The following is a 21339-nucleotide window of genomic DNA, read 5'->3' on the forward strand; positions in this document are numbered from 1 at the left end:
ATAGTTCCAAGTTCAGAAATCAGAAAATATTTGGCCGAGATACAAATATTTGAAAATCTGGAATCTGAGGGTGCAAAAACAATCTAAGTAATGAAAAAATCGCCTTTGAATTTGTCCAAATGAATTTTTAGCAATGCATATTACTATTTAACATAAATAGTATAAATTTAACATTAATTACGATATATTTATGGTAGCAAATTTACAAAATCTCTTCATGGAACATGATCTTTATTTAATAGCCTAATGATTTTTGGCATAAAAGAAAAATGTATAATTTTGACCAGAGGTGGGTAGAGTACCCAAAAACTGTACTCAAGTAAAAGTAAAAGTACTTCTAGAAATATTTACTAAAGTAAAAGTACTAGTCTTGAATAGTTACTTGAGTAAGAGTAAAAGAGTATCGGATAAAAAATCTACTCAAGTAGTTAGTTACTAGTTACTTTTGGTCATATATACTGAGCCTATTTTTATTTAGATATATAGATAAAATGTATGTTATGTGTGTGTGTATAAATGTATATATTTCATCAGCCTTTACTCCAATTTATGTAATTTATTATAAAACCCAGTCTGTTTACTTAAGTAACAGATATAGGTGTCATGCCATAACATATTTTTAATACGACTGACTTTATATTAAATGTGAATTTAACATTGAAAGTTAATGTGATATAAATATTGCTACTAATCTTTCATTGTTCAGAAAGAGAGCAAATAACATTTACATTATTAAAGATCATTTTCACTGACAGTCTAGATTTCAATCACTCTCAGAAACTCCCATTAAACCACTGAAACTGTTATAACTGTGAAATCAATATCTTAATTAAAGATTCGTACACACATCTGCACTTTGTTGTTCCTGCGAGAGAATTCGCCAGAAAGAGGTATTCAGTCAGTGAGCGAGTGAAGGAAGCACCGGCATTTTAGCGATGACTCATCTGAACACCTCTGATTGGTCAATGCTTTAATAAGCTCAAAAGAATCATGTGTGATTTGTTATAATGCGCAGCGCTGTAAAAACACATCTATCTCTGGCTCAGCGCAAGCAAGCAATCACAGATCTGATTTTAGCAGCTGATGATATGTATTAAAATTAATAAAATCTTAATCGGCTATTTTTTGTCTTTTGGAAGCTGCATTCAACTTGACTCCCCCCTGTTATAAGCCACACACGTACAACAAACTAATGCCACAGTGGTATCGTGTACTGTAATCGAATGTAGCCCAAGTTATTACCTGTTAAACAGTAGACAGCACACGCGGTGTTCATCTAATAAGGATCTCCATCGCAAGCAAATAATAGCCTTTGCAGATTTGCTTTCAATTCAGTGCAGTTCCATAGCCACGCTGCGGATGTTCTTAAACGTTAAAACTCTGAGTGAACCGCTTCAGATGCTCAGCGCGTGCGGCAGGGAACTGAACGACTCATTCAAACTGATTCATGAACCAGTTCACCTGTTTGCCAATTGGTTTGATCAAGCCTTTGAACAGAATTGACTCAAAAGAATGAATCATTCACGAATGGGCATCGCTCATTGCCCAGAGAAAAGTAGACGGCGCGTTTGGAATAAACTGAAGCATTTATAACATTTATTGCATTAAGATAAAGTAACGAGAGGATCGTCGCCCACAGTAACGGAGTAAAAGTACAGATTTTTCCCAAAAAATTTACTCAAGTAAGAGTATAAAGTACCCATCTTTAAATATACTCCGAAAAGTATTAGTTACCCCAAAAAATTACTCAAGTAAATGTAACGAAGTAAATATAACTCGTTACTACCCACCTCTGATTTTGACCCATACAAAATTTTTCTGGCTATTGCTAAAAACATACCCCAGCAACTTAAGATTGGTTTTGTGGTCCAGGGTTTCACAAACACACACACACACACACACACACACACACACACACACACACACACACACACACACACATATCTACATAATGTCTTTTTACAGTTAACAAATTAAATACACTCAACTAAAGGATTATTAGGAAAAACCTGTTCAATTTCTCATTAATGCAATTATCTAAACAACCAGTCACATGGCGTTGCTTCAGTGCATTTAGGGGCGTGGTCCTGGTCAAGACAATCTCCTGAACTCCAAACTGAATGTCAGAATGGGAAAGAAAGGTGATTTAAGCAATTTTGAGCGTGGCATGGTTGTTGGTGCCAGACAGACCGGTCTGAGTATTTCACAATCTGGGATTTTCACACAACCATTTCTAGGGTTTACAAAGAATGGTGTGAAAAGGGAAAAACAATCGGGTATGCGGCAATCCTGTGGGCGAAAATGCATTGTTGATGCTATAGGTCAGAGGAGAATGGGCCGACTGATTCAAGCTGATAGAAGAGCAACTTTGAGTGAAATAACCACTCGCTACAACCGAGTTATGAAGCAAAGCCTTTGTGAAGCCACAACATGCACAACCTTGAGGCGGATGGACTACAACAGCAGAAGACCCCACTGGGTACCACTCATCTCCACTACAAATAGGAAAAAGAGGCTACAATTTGCACGAGCTCACCAAAATTGGACAGTTGAAGACTGGAAAAAAGTTGCCTGGTCTGATGAGTCTCTTTCTGTTGAGACATTCAGATGGTAGAGTCACAATTTGGCGTAAACAGAATGAGAACATGGATCCATCATGCCTTGTTACCACTGTGCAGGCTGGTGGTGGTGGTGTAATGGTGTGGAGGGATGTTTTCTTGGCACACTTTAGGCCCCTTAGTGCCAATTGGGCATCGTTTAAATGCCACGGCCTACCTGAGCATTGTTTCTGACCATGTCCATCCCTTTATGACCACCATGTACCCATCCTCTGATGGCAACTTCCAGCAGGATAATGCACCATGTCAAAAAGCTCGAATCATTTCAAATTGGTTTCTTGAACATGACAATGAGTTCACTGTACTAAAATGGCCCCAACAGTCACCAGATCTCAACCCAATAGAGCATCTTTGGGTTGTGGTGGAACGGGAGCTTCATGCCCTGGATGTGCATCCCAAAAATCTCCATCAACTGCAAAATGCTTTCCTATCAATATGGGCCAACATTTCTAAAGAATGCTTTCAGCACCTTGTTGAATCAATGCCACGTAGAATTAAGGCAGTTCTGAAGGCGAAAGGGGGTCAAACACAGTATTAGTATGGTGTTCCTAATAATCCTTTAGGTGAGTGTATAACATTATACATATGTAAAATAATGTGTGATTACCATCAGAGGTATGGTCTTAAATTTCATATCAGGTGGTCTTAAAGGTCTTTATAAGTCTAAATTTGACTAATTCATATCTGTAGACATCCAGGTGCGTTTATGTAATCGTTCAAAGCCAATAAAGCGGCAACAAAATGTGCGCTCCTCTGACACAGAAACCGTGATGGCGCACGCGTATAAGTTAGCTCTGCTGTTTGTGTTTCAATGGGTTAAAATCCATTGTTTTAAAACTGCAGTGCTTAAAAACGCATGTCCATGCTACAGATGTAGTTCCTCGTTTAGGAACAAGCTCCTTGTTTTGTCCCACCTGGTTCTGTCTCCGCTTCATCATGCCCCGTGGTGGCGTGTAAAGACTGCAGTCATACAAATAATGAAAATGTATCTCGTCCATTCAATATATATCATCATATCGCACAGCCCTAGTGTGTTCTTGTTTGGATGGCAACCGCTCTAAAACAACTGTACCATTTTGGATTACATGTGTGTTTATTTAGATTGGGGAGGAAATGAGTCAGAACAGCTTCATTAAACAGTACTTGGCCAAACAGCAAGAGCTTCTGAGGCAGCGTTTGGAGAGGGAAGCACGAGAGGCAGCTGAAACTGATGGTGAGTATCATGCTGAATGTGTGTAATGTTGTTAACCAGCAAAGATGCTGCATCTTTATGTAAATAGTAGTAAAGGTGATGTATGGAAACACTGATAATTTACAAGTACCCTAAACACATGTATTTTTTTGGTTAATGTGCCATCTTTGTATCTCTAGCCATAACATAGAGATGACAATGTTTGACAAATAAAAATTGTTGTTAAAAAAACAAAGATGTGCAAAATCTGTTCTGATGAGCCAGCTAGCCCTCTGTTGATTCTTCTTACAGTTGCAGTACATAGTTGTTATACAAAGGGATTTTGAGCATTGAGTTTTTTGTTAGATTATGATGAATATACTTTGTGTTGTATCTTCTATCATTTTAAAATACATGTATTAACAAAAGCATTGAACTCCTGATGTCATGTGGTATAATGTAAATCTGCATCAATTTACTTGCATGTTTATATAAAAAAAGGAAATTTGAGTTAAACATTCACTTTTTAAAAAATGAAATTGTATATACCAATAATTTATGTAAAATGTAATGTGTGTGTGTGTGTGTATATATATATATATATATATATATATATATTAGGGGTGTAACGGTACGCAAAAATCACGGTTCGGTTCGTACCTCGGTTTTAAAGTCACGGTTCGGTTCATTTTCGGTACAGTAAGGGAAAGAAATGCAAACATTAAACTGCAGGTTGTTTATTACTATAAACTTTTTTTAACAATTTGTTTACACTTTATTTTAAATACTTTTTAATAAAATATATATAAAATAAAAAAAAGAATAAGAAATAAAATACTGCTACAAAGTTCTCCACTAAATAAAATACTCTGTCTCAAACCAATATCATATAAGAAAATATAATGAAAAATATAAATAAATAACTATGATTACAGTGCAGCATTACCAATCCCAGCTCGTAGGCCTGCTCATATTTAAAAAATATATATAACTTTTCCAAAGTGTAAAGTGCAGCATCAACAGTTTCAGTTTTTAGACCTGCTCAGATTTCGTTATTGTGTTGGACCGATCAGAATTAAGAGCAAAGGTCTGTTTAAATGCCGATGGTCGTTTTTTTCCTAGTTGTAGTGATGTTCACACTCGTGTGATGCCTTTTGAAAACCTTAGGCCGGTGACACACTGGCTTATTGCACCTGTCAAACATAGTCTATTTTGCCGTCAATACTGTTGACGGTGTCCTTTATCAGTAGGCTTTATATTTATGCTCAACATGAAGTATAGATATTGTTGTCGTGAAGACAAGATCCTGGTCTGTTGGCGCCTCGGTGGCCTCCCTCTATGTCACCTACAGTAGCAGCGTCAGGCTCGATTCTGGTGTGTAAAGACACAGAACACGCGAAGCAGCCGTCACGCAACTGACACGCAGCAGAAACGCCACGCTCACGCCACGCTCACGCCACGCAACCAGTGTGTCACCGGCCTGCTGCTGTAGGTGACATAGAGGGAGGCCGCTGAGGCGCCGACAGACCAGGATCTTGTCTTTACGACAACAATATCTATACTTCATGTTGAGCATAAATATAAAGCCTACTGATAAAGGACACCGTCAACAGTATTGACGGCAAAATAGACTATGTTTGACAGGTGCAATAAGCCAGTGTGTCACCGGCCTAAGGTTTTCGCCGACAGACCAGGCTCTTGTCTTCATGACAACAATTTCAACTTTTTTTTTTACACACCTACACCTTCATGTTAAGCATAAATATAAAGCCTACTGATAAAGGACACCGTCAACAGTATTGAAGGCAAAATAGACTATGTTTGACAGATGCAATATTTGAAAATCGATAATTATTCATTTATTTTTTAAATTACATTTATATCTGAATATGTCAACCTATAGACTTTCAAACATAAAAGTCATGAATTAATATGTATTTGTGTACAAAATGACATATAACATATTTTCCTATTCTATTTTGCCTGGAAACGCTTCCAACACGCTTGCGTGTCGCGTGAAAAATAGGCGTCGGTTCTATTTCTAACATGCACGCGTTTTCCGCGCGGCTCAGGCCGCACCTGAGATGCATGTCTCACGCAGACAGTCTGCAAGCTCTAACCTGTTAACATGGGGGCCGAATTAAAAACGGACACGCCACGCAGCTGAGACACTTGCGCCACGCATCCAGTGTGTCGCCGGCCATAGAATCAGCTGCAGGGTGGGATTTGCGCTGAACGCGGAGATTTCCGCCACTTAATATGTTCATTTGGAAACACAAAATGTACCAATGTTCCGCACACAAAATATTGCATTTGGTCATTCGGTACACACATGCACCGTACCGAAAGCCCTGTACCGAAACGGTCCGGTACGAATACACATACACATGCAGAGACTTCCGCCACTTAATATGTTCATTTGGAAACACGAAAATGTACCAATGTTCCGCACACAAAATATTGCATTCGGTCATTCGGTACACACGTGCACCGTACCAAAAGCCCTGTACCGAAACGGTCCGGTACGAATACACATACCGTTACACCCCTAATATATATATATTTATTATGGCTGGGCAAGTTTTTTATTATTATGAAAGTCCGTTGCTCACTGGCTCTGAATACACATACTGACAAATCATGGGTCACAGGAGGGGATGCTCCCGATCAAATTATTTAGGCTAAGCGTCAGCATAAACAAACCACTGTTATTTTTAAAAGAAAAGAATGCAACGAGCTCGTAATCACGACTTAATAAATGGTAAATAGGAAGTTTCTGATCACACTAGTCAAATGAACCAGGCTTTGGGGGTTAAGATTGCCTAGTGTGAGCACACGCTAATTATTTTCCTGCATCCCGCACATATGAGTCTCTACTCGCACATCCAGTGTTGTTCCCCGCCACACTCTGCTGGACACTGAGCATAACTATATGTTTTTCTATAACAAACAAAAAATTTTTTTTGCGAAAATGTTAATGTCTTGGCTGTGACAATTTAATTTAATTATATTAATGTTATAAGTTAAGATTTACAAGAAATATTTTAACTGCTACTATGTAAAATGAATACTGCTGTAAAGTACCTTATTTGTTTAAAGTGTTTGCAAACCAAATATTATAGCACTTTTGTTAATATAGCAGTACTTTTAAATGAAATTATATTAGTGGTCGACCGATGGTGGGGTTTTTTGACAGCCAATATCTTGGAAAGCAGGGGGGGCCGATATAAAGCCAATATAATTTTGTATTATTATTATTAGTATCAGGGGCGTAGATTACGCGGTTGACGTGTCTCCCCCTCTTTTATCATCATGGAAAGTCGTCCCCCACACTTTTTCAGGCAGGTGTGTTCGTATAGAGGTTTTCAAGAGCTGGTGTGAATAAATATAGATTTTAACTCAAAGAGACAGGATGGTCTGCGAATGACCTGATGTTTTTTTCAGACCCAGAAGGGGAAATGAACATCACTGAGCGCTAAACACTTCTGCAGTGTGTGTGTGTGTGTGTGTGTTCTCGCTCTCGCGCAGAAAGTCATATCAGGAAACTCCTAATAAGGAAAACAGCTTCCAGCTATCACTGTATGAAAACAGTTGTTTTCGGTTTTGTTTTTTCCAAGTCCAAAAAAATCTCCAGCAGGTGATAAATAAAGTATGTGAACAATGCAGTGCTAATTGACATAGCATTTATTACACACTTGCATGCACACTTCACACGATCTCACAGCTGGATTTGACTAAGTTTGCAAGGTTTGTGAAATTAAATGTTCATTAGTCATTCACAGATTTAAGTTATTATATAAACGCGTAACGTAATTTGCTGAATGCTGACGGAAAACGAGAAAGTATTATAATGCTTGCCATTCTATTACTAATAATATATAAGCAATCGTTATAATACTTTATACATTAATTCCTTTTTTAACCATTCTGTCGGGATTATTAGACCGACTTCTATCTGTATTGGACAGAACTAACAACGACAGTAAACAAGAGAGGGAGTGTGAGCAATGTTTGCTCTGGCGCTGGCGTTCTTAGCTCCATCAAAATAAAAGTCTAGCCTCGAACACATCGGCCTAGCAAAAGAACTTATCGGCTGATGCCAATATTTGAAAAATGCCAAATATTGGCCGATATATCGGCATTGGCGATAAAATGGTCGACCACATATATATATACACTGTTGTCATGGTTTATATATTCTATTTGTTTATTTTTAAGGAACAGACCATGAAGATCACACGGAGGCCAATGACAGTATTTGTGCTGCCCCTAACCAGGTTAGAAATAATATCAATCTTCTGCTTCTACAGTGTTTGTCCTGGGTTGGACCACAAAATGAGTATTTTATTTTTAGTAATGCAAGGTAAGGCTAAATGTCATCTAGATACTTTTTGCATTCTCCTGATTATGTTTACTTTGGATCAAAAAATTATTTGGGGCATTAACATATCCTTCTGTGTCCAACACGTATATTTCCACCAGGGTGTTGCTCCCTCCTTAGTTGACCAACACAAAGGAGGTACAGCAGTGGCTGGGGGATTTGGGGTGACTGTGAGTGAGAGTGAAGAGCCCAGAGAAAATGAAACGCCTAGGCAGCCGTCCCCCTCTGCACCTGCCCAGCCTGGCGCAATAGCCTCTTTGTCGGTGCAGGTTGTTCGTGAAAGAGGACCAACATCAAGCCATGTACCGGCTGACAGTGATGATGACAGTGAAGGCGGGGATGACAATGATGACGAGGAGGAGGAGTGGAATGCCAGTGCTCAACGGAGTCGTCGAGCACAGCCTCCAAAAGGCCAGCTGGTGAGGGAAAGATCTGGTGGCTCGCAGCAACAGCAGCAGCCGCCCCCTCAACACATACCTTTACTATCACAGCAGCTCAGACAGCCCACTCCTCCCCCATCCCCTCCTCCTGAACTCTCTTTTCCACTCCCAGACACCCCTAAACAGAGCCCCCCTAGTCCCGGAGAGCCCCCATCTAGGCAGCGCATGTCTAGCTCTTCGAGCTCTGGTAGTTCCAGTAGTGACAGTCGTAGCAGTAGCCCTGAACCAGCAGGCAATTCCACAGAACGCAGACCAGGCCCACTGACCTTACTGGCACGCAAGATGGCATCTGAGGGAGCTTTCTCTGGTGCAGGAAAGCGTGATAGGGAGGGAATGGATGGACAGAGAAGCCACCATGAGGGAGTTGTGTCTGCAATTACCCACACAGCTAATGCAGCATCAGTTTTGTCATACCCTAGTTCAGTAATCTCCAACCAAGCGGTTAGTGTCGTTAGAACAGCGGCAGTGGAAGCGATTGATGGTATGAAGCAGAATGAGGGTGGCCATCTTTTATGGGAGCAAGAAAACAAAAAGAGGGAAAGGCAAAGAGATCAAGAGAGACTGAAAACCCTAGAAAAGGAGAGAGAGGGAAAGGAGAAGGCATTGGAAGAAGAGCGAGCACGGATTTTGCAACAGGAAAGACAGGAACGAGGAGAAGCTCTAAAACGGGAGAGGGCTTTACAGCGAGAAAGAGAAGAGAAAGAAAAGGCCTTAAAGCGGGAGAGGGAAGAGAGGGAGAAGCTTGAAAGAGAACAAGCATTGGAAAGAGAACAACTTGAGAGAAAACAAGCTCTGGAACGTGAGATGCAAGAAAAGGAGAGACTGGAAAGAGAGAGGCAGGAAGCTTTAGAGCGGGAAAGATTGGAGAGAGAGAGACTTGAGAAAGAAAGACAAGAACAAGAAAAAGCCTTAGAAAGGGAAAGACTTGAGAGAGAGAGACTCGAGAAAGAAAGACAAGAAAGAGAACGAGCTCTAGAGAGGGAGAGATTAGAGCGAGAGCGGCTCGAGAAGGAAATACAAGAACGAGAACAAGCTCTAGAGAGGGAAAGGTTGGAGAGAGAGTGGCTTGAGAAAGAACGACTAGAACGAGAACAAGCTCTTGAGAGAGAAAGGTTGGAGAGAGAGAGGCTTGAGAAGGAAAGACGAGAACGAGAACAAGCTCTAGAGAGGGAGAGATTGGAGAAAGAGCGGCTTGAGAAGGAAAGACAAGAACGAGAACAAGCTCTAGAGAGGGAGAGATTGGAGAAAGAGCGGCTTGAGAAGGAAAGACAAGAACGAGAACAAGCTCTAGAGAGGGAGAGATTGGAGAAAGAGCGGCTTAAGAAGGAAAGACAAGAACGAGAACAAGCTCTAGAGAGGGAGAGATTGGAGAAAGAGCGGCTTGAGAAAGAAAAACAAGAACGAGAACAAGCTCTAGAGAGGGAGAGATTGGAGCAAGAGCGGCTTGAGAAGGAAAGACAAGAACGAGAACAAGCTTTAGAGAGGGAGAGATTGGAGAAAGAGCGGCTTGAGAAGGAAAGGCAAGAACGAGAGAGGCAAGAAAAAGAACAAGTTCTAGAGAGGGAGAGGCAGGAGAAAGAAAGGCTAGAAAGAGAGCAAGCTTTGGAGAGAGAGAGACTGGAAAGAGAAGCTGCATTGGAGAAAGAGAGACAAGAAATGGAAAGGGCAAAAGAACAGCAAAGGCTGGAGAAAGAGAAGGCTGAAAAAGAAAGACATGAAAGAGAAGCTGCTCTGAAACGCAAGAGGCAAGAGCAAGAAAGGCTTGAGAAAGAGAAAGCTTTGGAAGAGGAACAGTTGCAGAAAGAACAAGCTCTTGAGTGTGAGAGAGAAGCACAGAGGAAAGCAGAGGAGGAACGAGAGCAAACTTTGGAAAAAGAGAAAGAGGAGCAGGAGAGGGCTTTAAAAGAAGAGCAGCAGAGAGCCTTGGAGGAAAGGGAAAGACATTTGGAGCAAAAAAGAGTGCAGGAGGAAAAAGAAAAGGCTTTGAACATTGAAAAAGAGGAAGAACATGAGAAAGAAAGAGAAAGCTGTCTTCCTCCGTGGAAGCGTGGTCGTGATATCAGTGGTCTCTCCTATCTAGCGGCCGAACCTGCTTCTCTGAAGAGTCCAATGGAGAAGCCAGACGAGAGTGAGACTGGTGAATTTCAGAGCACTGGCAAAGATGCTCGATCTACAGAGCCTCTCCCACGACAGTCACCCACACTTGCAACACCACTATCCCCCCAATCGTCTTCAAAGAAGTCCCGCTTTCTCAGAGATGCTCCATTGACAACTTCTCTAACTTCATCTCCGACTTCTGTGCTGAAGAGATCTCGTACTTTCTCAGACAGCCCCATGCCACAAACCCCCTCAATTCCATTAGCATCTAAGCCTGAGGAAAAAGATGCCTCCCAGGCTCATCAAACATCAGTCCTTGCTTCAGCCTCCAATGAGCTTGAGAACAAGACCCCTGAGGTGCCTGCCAAACAACATGCACAACAAGAGGAAAAGATGGAGACGTCAGAGAATAGTGAGGCAAGCAAAGACACTAAACATAAGCCACTCAGAAGAGAGAAGGATGAGGAGAAACCTCTTTCAGAGGAGAAGAAAAGAGGAAGAGAGAGGGAAAAGAAGCAGGTGGAGAAGAAAAGAAGAAAATCATCATCCTCCAGTGAGTCCTCCTCATCAAACTCGGATTCTGGGTCTTCATCCTCCTCCTCACGGTCCTCCAGTTTATCGTCATCATCGGAGGAGGAGAAAATTAATTCCTCTTCAGGTGATAGGAAGGTGAGTGAGTTTCTTATCGTTTTTTTTCAACTCTCTCTTGCTCTCTATAAACTTTAGAGTCATTGCTCATGGTCATTTTAATCTAGTGTTAGAATTCATCTGTAATTACATGATCCTTAAAAGTAACCGCAACAAACACTGAACTGTTGCCTTTTTATCAACTAACATTAACACAGATTAATAAATGTATTGTTTCATGTTCTTTGTATACCGCGAACAATGTTTATGGCATAGTCCAAGTCTTTTTCTCCATTTTTAATGGATTTCTGTATTATATTACCACATACTGGTCTGGCATGTATACTATATTGTTTTGTGTGTACGCAGATATTTCTTGAGACAACGGGGGAAAAAAAGATTGGATAGGGAAAGCTCTGGCTTCGTGTGGATGTAGCCTAAGGCAGAGGTCTCCAAACTCGGTTCTAGAGTGCCAGTATCCTACAGAGTTTAGCTCCAAGCCTAGTTAAACACACCTAAACCAACTAATCAAGGTCTTACTAGGCATGCTAGAATACTCCAGGCAGGTGTGTGGAGGCAAGTTGGAGCTAAACTCTGCAAGACACTGGCCCTCCAGAACTGAGTTTGGAGACCCAGAGGGCGCTCATGTTGAAACTCCAAATACTCCTTTCAGAAGAAGACCAGGAAATGCCTATAGCGGTTGTTGAATAAACAGAAGATTTTACTGCTTTCATTAATTCAACGGGGCTAATAAGCAAATGACTATGACAATATATGATTTATCTGAGTTTGTCTTATTAAAATCTTTATTATAATAAAGTATATAATAATGCAGTGCTAATCAACATAGCCTTTATCACTGTTTAGAATACTATGAAATGTTGCGTGCCTTATGAGTAAAAAAGCCACATCATCTCACAGAAGGATATATTTCAAACACTCGACTGACGTTATGAAGTTAGTTTGGAGTAAAAACCATGTTATTAAATGTGGTATTTTCACGTGCATTCAGATGGAGCAGCATTTACTACACAAAGCCGTAGTTCATTGACAAGCTACACAAACAGCTTTCATAATTGCAGAATGATTTCTTCTATTTCATAATTGTGCGATTAAATTGTCTGCTATTATAAACTCAATTTTGCATACCTTGTCCATGAACTACGGCTCTGTGTAGTAAATGCTGCTCCATCTGAAGGCACGTGGTGGAGATTTACTACTAATCATAGAATCGGCTTTACTGGCAAGATGCACATGATAATCACATTCGATAAATGGTGCAGCCCTACATCAAATGTTCAACTTTATTAACTTTGCAAGAAGATAAACTTCAAAAACTGAGTTAATTCTTTACTAAAGTACTTGAATTGGGGGTTAACCATTAAAAGGAATCTTCCAGCTTCTATTATCACAAAGAATACAAACAAATATCCACTCTATGAGGCCATTTTGGGGCATGTTGCCCCATAGACTTGCATAATAAGCGCGTCTATTTTATGCTAATTAAGTAAAGAGTTGAAATAGGCTTTTGGGTTGATACAAATTCACTAATTGTTTATAATTCACTATTTTTCTTGAATAGCATACTGTTATGCATGCAGAATACATCTGTCTTTTACATTGCCAAATTTATAAGCATAATTTCTATCTTCTTCAGTCTAAAGAAGTACAGAAAGAGTCTTCATCTCAGGCCACAGAAAAAGTTGTGGCTGAAAAGCCTGTTACAGCCCAACGCAAAAAACGAGTCTTCGCAGAGCAGGAGGGAAAAGACACGGACAAAGAGCAAGTCATCCAAACCAAGGTAAGCAAGCAGCCAAAAACATGCATTACATTTTTTTTTTTTCTTTTTTTATAATTTTTTTTTTAATTAGGTTCTAACACCCTGACTAATCACAGTATTTATTACCCTTATCCTACTTTAATTGCCATTTAATAGGCTCAGTCTGTGCAAAGACACTGAACAAAATTTTTTATATACTCTACTTTTTCTATACATTTTAGAAACCCTGCCTTGAACTACAAGATGAGAAGGTTACAAGGGGAAGAAAGGCCGAGATTGAAGATGATGACACTAACAAAGACACTACCAGGTCTGTCTATATTATATTATTATGATGTGGGTTAAGATGGAAGCATTTGATTGACAGTTTTAAAGGGTTAGTTCACCCAGATAGCAAAATTATGTAATTAATAACTTACCCTCATGTTGTTCCAAACCCGTAAGACCTCTGTTTATCTTCGGAACACAGTTTAAGATATTTTAGATTGTCCGAGAGCTCTCAGTCCCTCCATTGAAGCTGTGTGTACTGTATACTGTCCATGTCCAGAAAGGTAAGAAAAACATCATCAAAGTAGTCCATGTGACATCATAGGGTAAGTTAGAATTTTTTGAAGCATCGAAAATACATTTTTGGTCCAAAAATAGCAAAAACGACGACTTTATTCAGCATTGTCTTCTCTTCCGTGTCTGTTGTAAGAGAGAGTTCAAAACAAAGCAGTCTGGATATCTGGTTCACGAACGAATCATTCGATGTAACCGGATCTTTTTGAACCAGTTCACCAAATCGAACTGAATCGTTTTAAACGGTTCGCGTTTCCAATACGCATTAATCCACAAGTGACATAAGCTGTTAACTTTTTTAATGTGGCTGACACTCCCTCTGAGTTCAAACAAACCAATATCCCCGAGTAATTCATGTACTCAGACAGTACACTGACTGAACTGCTGTGAAGAGAGAATTGAAGATGAACACCGAGCCGAGACAGATAACGAACGAAACACTGACTCGTTCACGAGTCAAGAACCGGTTGCATCGGTTTTCAGATCACCAGTAGTTCTTTCGGACAGTTCGATTCAATAAACCGATTGAAGAAAACAGTTCACCGGTTCTTTTGAGCTCGACGTAATGGCGTCATTGGCGATGATTGCCCTTGATTCAAGCCTTCGGTTTACCCACACTCATAACACTAGCACAGAATCAGTTCAGAATCAATCACCAAAAGAATCAGTTCGGTTCAGGCGCTCTGTGTGTCAGTCTGCTTTACACTGAATCACACGTGCAGTATCATCAGCTCCTCGGTTCTCAAATCGGACGCGTCTGACAGAAACTGTTCTTGACTCGAACGAGTCAGTGTGTTGTTCGTTATCTGGCTCGGCTCGGTGTTCATCTTCAGTTCTCTCTTCAGAGCAGTTCAGTCAGTGTACTGTCTGAGTACATGAATTACTCGGGGATATTGGTTTGTTTGAACTCAGAGGGAGTGTCAGCCACATTAAAAAAGTTAACAGCTTATGTCATTTATGGATTAATGCGTATTGGAAACGCGAACCGTTTAAAACGATTCAGTTCGATTTGGTGAACTGGTTCAAAAAGATCCGGTTACATCGAATGATTCGTTCGTGAACCGGATATCCAGACTGCTTTGTTTTGAACTCTCTCTTACAACAGACACGAAAGAGAAGACAATGCTGAATAAAGTCGTCGTTTTTGCTATTTTTGGACCAAAAATGTATTTTCGTATGGAATTACATTTAGTTCAATAATAATGAACGTAACTTTATAAAACTTAACGTAACTTTTTCAGAAACTATCAAACATATGCCATTACAAAAGAAGAAAAACACAATGAAAATGAAAAAAAAATGAACTCAGTCGCACAAATGTAACAGGCTCTTCAAATATGCTTCATTTTTGTTAATGTTTTTCAAAGATTCGTTTTCGCTAATCGTGTATTCTGAATGCATTGCCACAGATTTTGCTTTTGCTTCACAGTTTTTCGTTTGGAGTTTTGACACAAACCTCTCGTGGGGGCGGGGGTTAACAGTGATCTACTCTGATTGGATAGTGAGCTTTTGATTGACAGGTGCTCTATGACCGGGAAGTACAGACGCCCCTCAGTGACGCGCGCCGCGCATATTGAAAGCTCTCGTGGTGATTTAATCTGGTCTCTACCGCAAAAATTATTTTTCAAAGACAAGGTGAAAGAAATTTATTTTAAGCTCATACACAGGTTCTACCCTATAAAGAAGTTTATACAAAGATTTAACAATTTTTTATTTTTTTATTTTGGTCATTGTCACTACACTCAAAAACCTTGGGATGACATTGGTGTGTTTGTCAAGTGTAAGATTTTGCCAGGCTTCTCAGTACATATGAAAAACATTATATTTGGGTATTATGACTCTGACCCCACAAACGAAAATATCAGTTTTTTTATTAATTTATTCTTTTTCCTAAACAAATTTCACATTCACAAATGCAAATTCTCCAACTGTAAACCTGTCTTCTCTGTTTTTCTAAAAGAAATGGAGAACTATTTGAATGTAACATCAGTATCTACTAATAAGAAAGCTATAAGGACTGTTAGAATTTGCTCCGCCTTTGATCATGTGTAATTTTTAGATTTTGGCCCTCTTTTCTTTAGTTCTATTTTATTCTTAATTGTTTTTTTTGTTTTTTTTTTGTGGTTGATATTATGTGATGTATGTTTATACTTTTGTATGTTTTTGTTCTCTGCATTAATAAAAAAAGAAAAAGAAAAAAAGCTGATTTGTATGCAACACGTCATGCCTTGTATTACTAAATATGTAAATAATATTTGACCTTCGATCGTCTCCGTCTGTAAAGATGAGCTCTCAGGAGACACGGAGCGGCGTCATCTTCCTCCTCCGCTTGTCCTTCAAGGCAGCTTGAAGTAAGCTTGTGTTACTGAAGTAACATCGATACAAGTTTTTCATGTTACAGTGTGCTACAGTTGTTGGGTGTAATTACTGTCATTCAGTAACACAAGCTTACTTCAAGCTGCCTTGAAGGACAAGAGCTCATCTTTACAGACTGAGACGATCGAATGTCAAATATTATTTACATATTTAGTAATACAAATCAATGTGAGAGCTTTCCAATATGCGCGCCACTCTCTGGCGCCACTGAGTGGCGTCTGTACTTCCCGGTCAGAGAGCACCTGTCCATCAAATGCTCACTATCCAATCAGAGTAGATCACTGTTAACCCCGCCCCCACGAGAAGTTTTTGTCAAAACTCCAAACTCCAAACTGCGAAGCAAAAGCAAAATCTGTGGCAATGCATTCAGAATACACGATCAGCGAAAACGAATCTTTGAAAAACATTAACAAAAATGAAGCATATTTGAAGAGCCTGTTACATTTGTGCGACTGAGTTCATTTTTTTCCATTTTCATTGTGTTTTTCTTCTTTTGTAATGGCATATTTTTGATAGTTTCTGAAAAAGTTCAGTTTTATAAAGTTACGTTCATTATTATTGAACTAAATGTAATTCCATATTTTCGATAATTCAAAAAATTCTAACTTACCCTGTGATGTCACATGGACTACTTTGATGATGATTTTCTTACCTTTCTGGACATGGACAGTAGACCGTACACACAGTTTCAATGGAGGGACTGAGAGCTCTCGGACTAAATCTAAAATATCTTAAACTGTGTTCCAAGGATAAACAGAGGTCTTACCGGTTTGGAACAACATGAGGGTAAGTTATTAATTACATAATTTTGCTATCTGGGTGAACTAACCCTTTAAGCTTTTCATATAAAATGTGAAATTACTGAAAAGTTTTGGCTGGCTGAGTCCTTTTATAGTCTTTTTATTGGACCCAGGAAACGTATAACAAATTTTATCCCATCATTTGGAATTAATTGTAATGTACTTTCAAGGAGGCCAGTTTGATCAAGTGTAACAGCAATATGCCATAATAAGTTTTTATTTATTAAACCTCTTTCAGATTCCTGAATGCTACAACTAACAGCATTGAAGCATCAGAGATCCAGTGTTAATACTGTACATGCTACAAATAGTTTACTTAGCTCGAACTGTGATAGGAGAAAATACTAGAATTACATGTATCATATTAAAAAAATCTAAATAGCTGTGTGAGGTAATGCAAAATGAGATGGGAGTTGTAATTGCTGTCATCACAGTTCTGTATGTTGCCAAAATAGAGGTTTCTAATGTGTTATTGATTGCAAGCTGGTTTGCCTGTTTTGTATATGGCTGCGACTGTTCTCCACACTTCAGATATTAAATGCATAACCTTTGCAGAATGGATAAATATAGTACAAATGAAACCAAACAAACACTATTTATCTATAATTTATGCAACTTGTATAGTTTGCCTCGAAGCTAAAGATAAAATAAAGTGAAATGAATCGGCCAATTTTTGAACAGCTTGTTTTCAAAACAAAATGATTCACTTAAAACGAACCGGACTTTAAAATGTAAAATAACACAACAACACGGCTTAAAGAAACATAGTTTTAAAAAGTTCGTATTGTGCTATTAACATAGAAATTAGATGCGTCTTTAGCTGTTTAGTTCCTCCCAAAAACTGCATGTAGCTCGTTTTAAGAACGCGTTATTGAATTTGTGTGGATTACGAACAGGCAATCAGTGCGGCTGACTCTAAACCGGTGATAATGGGGTCCTGCTGCAGTGAGTCTCGCGCACCTCCCTTTCTCTAATCTAAACATGGCTCTATTGCGCGTTTTACCAATAACACGGGGCTCAAGGTGGCCCGTAAGCTTTGGGCGAGCGGTGTACATTGAATTCGTTTGTAGTCATTAGAGAGACGATGATAGGTGCGTGATCTCGCTGTGCGTTATGCTGCTCGACGGGGAGGAAAGAGCGATGATGCTCAGCGCTGCACTCATGCACTCGCATCCCACAATGCGGCGGAGCGGGTTTTGTCATATGTCTTTTATGTGCTAGAGATATGTTAGTATCAGGGCTCAATTTATTTGAAACGACTCGTATTCCGCTATAACGTTAGTTTTGTCGTCCGTGTAAACGATCTGAAAGGGAGTGTAAGATTGAAACCGTGACGCTTCGCCACGCGTGTCACTCCACTCTGCGGGATGAGCACTGCATTCAGTCGACATGTAACGTTAGCCTGGAGCTTTTATTTGGAGGTCAATGTGAAACTGCATTCGCAAGGTTATAGATACAGCACGGAATGTTGATTCTTTTTTTTTTTTTTTTTTTTTTTTTTGGTTGTAGTGGCTACTGAAGGGATCTGTGTGTGTTTTACCCCCCACCCCCAGACATGCCCTGGCTGGAATTTCTAAATTGCGTAAAAATATATAGGTTTTGGTTTTGTTTTCTTAATTTTTTAAAATTATTATTATTATCATAATATTTTTTATTTATGTGGTTTGACCAATTTATGTACAGGCATTGTGCATAATCCACCAAAAGTGTACAGTGGCTATAGCAAATTGTGACTAATTATTTTTACATTCTCCCCTCTTTTTCCCCCTGTTCTTTTTGCTCCTGTCTTTCTCGGTAGTGAGGTGAAGGAGGCTGTCATGGCGGAGCCTGAGAAGGTTCCAGAGAGCAGTGAGGAGGTAAGAGCACAGAGGAGTGCTGGGCTGACCCAACTCTACCATTCACCACATATCTTCCACATAAAGAGGCGAACAACTTTTAATAAATGGTCATCCTTCCCCCTATATTTTTCAATACAGATTCATTGTTATTACAGATACATGCAGGCATTACTAATTATGTTTACTTGTACATAAGCTTATTTAGCAGCTCTATGTATTGTTTGTCCTTTTTGTGGTCACAGATGATGATGATGTTGTGTTAACCTTTGCTGAAGCTGTCCTAGACAGAAGCAGCAGGGGGCACTCTTTCACTTTGGCTGATGTTTAAATCCCCTTGATTGCTTTGTTGTAAAGGTGCTCATGCCTCTTCCATTGCCCTTATTGGTACCTGCATACAACTACTTCTACTGCAGCATCTGTTCCACTGTCTCCCAGCGCCATGGCTTTACCTGATAGGCTCTTGAGTCTGCTCTGCAGTGCAACACACCAGGCAACAATGGCCACGTTTCCTCAATGGTGTTGGCTGGAAGCACCTGTTGATTGGACTGATAATGAAAGGCTGAGTAATGTGGGTGTGACATCTTTCTGAGGGTCAGTTTGGCTCAAGATGGCAGCAAGGGTGGAAGTGAGATTACCTGAAACCATAAGCAAATAAATGGACATCTTCAGGACTGTTCAATGTGACTTTTTTTGGTTTTAATGGAGACATTTCCAGTGATTGTCCCAGTTGTTCAATAGATAATGGGACTAGTTTCTCTCTCTATCCTGCAGAAAAACCTTGAAGTGTTTTTTAATGTCCAAGGAAATATTGAACTCTGTATTCAATGCACTGTAATCTAACAACGGGCTCTGCTGGATTTTACAGCCTTCTCATTTGTCTCTGGACTGCCATGATCAAACCTAACTGATAGTTTGAAAATGGACTTTATCTGTTTCATTGTTTTGTGGCTGCTTGAAAGCAGTGAAACGGCTTCATTCAACCTGAACAGACAGAAACCTTGTGCAATCTCCCTCGTAACATGGACATCTTGACAAATACATCTGACGTGAGTGTGAAGTGACTCAGTCTTCTGAAAGGTTTCTCAGCAGTTTGTTTTTAAAGACTCCTCCCACGTTCCATTTTCATGCCAATACGATGGACTTCAAAAAAGAGACTTGGAGCCTCTCAAACTCCACCCACATTGTTCTACATAACAGTTCTTCTGCCAGCCTGCTCTCAGATCTGTGCCCAAACTTCCCAGCCTTCTTTGATTGGACAGTTGTTGCCTAGATACAGTACATGCAGACGTGTGATTGGGCCATTCCCAACCCAGTGAAGAACATTGTGAATGGTACCGGGAAATAAGTAGTCATTCTTCATTTTCTACTTTAAACGTTTTGCCTAGACAATGCTAATATTTGCAGAGACTACCTGGTATATAACACCACTGCAGAGCTAATGTAAAGAGTTTATTTGTTAATTCCTCACTACAGTAACTGCCTCAAAGGATATTTCAACTTGAGGGGCCACTCAGTTTGATAGATAACTGCAGCCAAGCCTGTAAAGAAAAGTATTTTTGTGTAGGAGAGGATAAGACCACATCTTCAGAGCAGAAATAGATTTTTAAAATTGACAAATTCAAACCAACATGAAGAACATGCGCACACACTGTGTGTGTGTAGTGTACACACTCTGACTGAAGAGGCGGTCTTTCCTAATAGATTCCCTTTCATATCTCTTTATCTAATCCCTTGTTGATGGCTCACTTTATTTTGGTGTCTCTTTGACATTCAGTTTTATCTCCTTCATACATGCACACACATTTTTTCCCACTCTGAACCCTGTGCTTTCTTTCCATATGTACTATCTCAACTTTTCCCATGGCTTGGGTGTGTTTGTTCTCTTTCAGAGCACCACGGCAAAGACCTTCTCTGCCCGAAGGATTTCTCTCGGCAGTGAGTATCTCTGTGTTTCCCCTTAAGTAATTAATTTTGGGAAATCATTCACTGTGCAGTGCTAGTAAAACATTTGGGGTAATGTGATACATTAATTTTTTTTCTTCTTCTTCTTTTACCTTTTGTGTTTTTGAAGAAGTAGCTTATACTAACCAAGGCTGCATTTATTTGATCAAAATAAAAACTGTAATAATATTGTGAAGTATTACAATTTAAAATAATTTGTTAGCCCAGAATTTTCAGTAGCCATTGTTCCAGACTTCAGTGTCCACATGGTCCTTCAGAAATAATTTAATATGACAGTAATATTTTTTACTGAACTTGTGACAAATTTTATGCATCCATGCTGAATTGTTAGGCTAAACTGAATTATTATTAAGTATTAGGCTACATCCACACGAAGCCAGAGCTTTCCCTATCCAATTTTTATTTCTCCGTTGTCAAGAAATATCTACATCCACATGAAACTGACACAAAATTATGTAGTATACATGCCAGACCAGTATGTGGCACTGTAATTCTGCCACAGAGTTGCACTAAAAACAGAAGACTTTGGACTATGCACATAAACCTTTGCGTGGAATACAACATGAAATAATACATTTATTAATCTGTGTTAATGTTAGTTAATAAAAAGACAATCGTTCAGTGTTTGTTCATGTTGTTGCTGTTACATGACGTAGAAGTATTTGATTAGGGGCGAGACGTGGGCTGA

At 39.5% G+C, this 21339-nt stretch overlaps 1 protein-coding gene across 1 annotated transcript in view; it reads left to right on the forward strand.

Moving 5' to 3' along the window:
• LOC132096255 (apoptotic chromatin condensation inducer in the nucleus-like) overlaps positions 1-21339 on the forward strand; it is a 30200-nt gene that overhangs the window by 2575 nt on the left and 6286 nt on the right. The window contains exons 3-9 of the mRNA XM_059501506.1: positions 3720-3831; positions 8008-8066; positions 8272-11376; positions 12992-13135; positions 13336-13424; positions 18650-18707; positions 20579-20624. Coding sequence (XP_059357489.1) covers positions 3720-3831; positions 8008-8066; positions 8272-11376; positions 12992-13135; positions 13336-13424; positions 18650-18707; positions 20579-20624 — 3613 coding nt within the window. The remainder of the gene's footprint in view (positions 1-3719; positions 3832-8007; positions 8067-8271; positions 11377-12991; positions 13136-13335; positions 13425-18649; positions 18708-20578; positions 20625-21339) is intronic.

This window comes from Carassius carassius, chromosome 20, assembly GCF_963082965.1.
Source record: "Carassius carassius chromosome 20, fCarCar2.1, whole genome shotgun sequence".
NCBI classification, from domain to species: domain Eukaryota; kingdom Metazoa; phylum Chordata; class Actinopteri; order Cypriniformes; family Cyprinidae; genus Carassius; species Carassius carassius.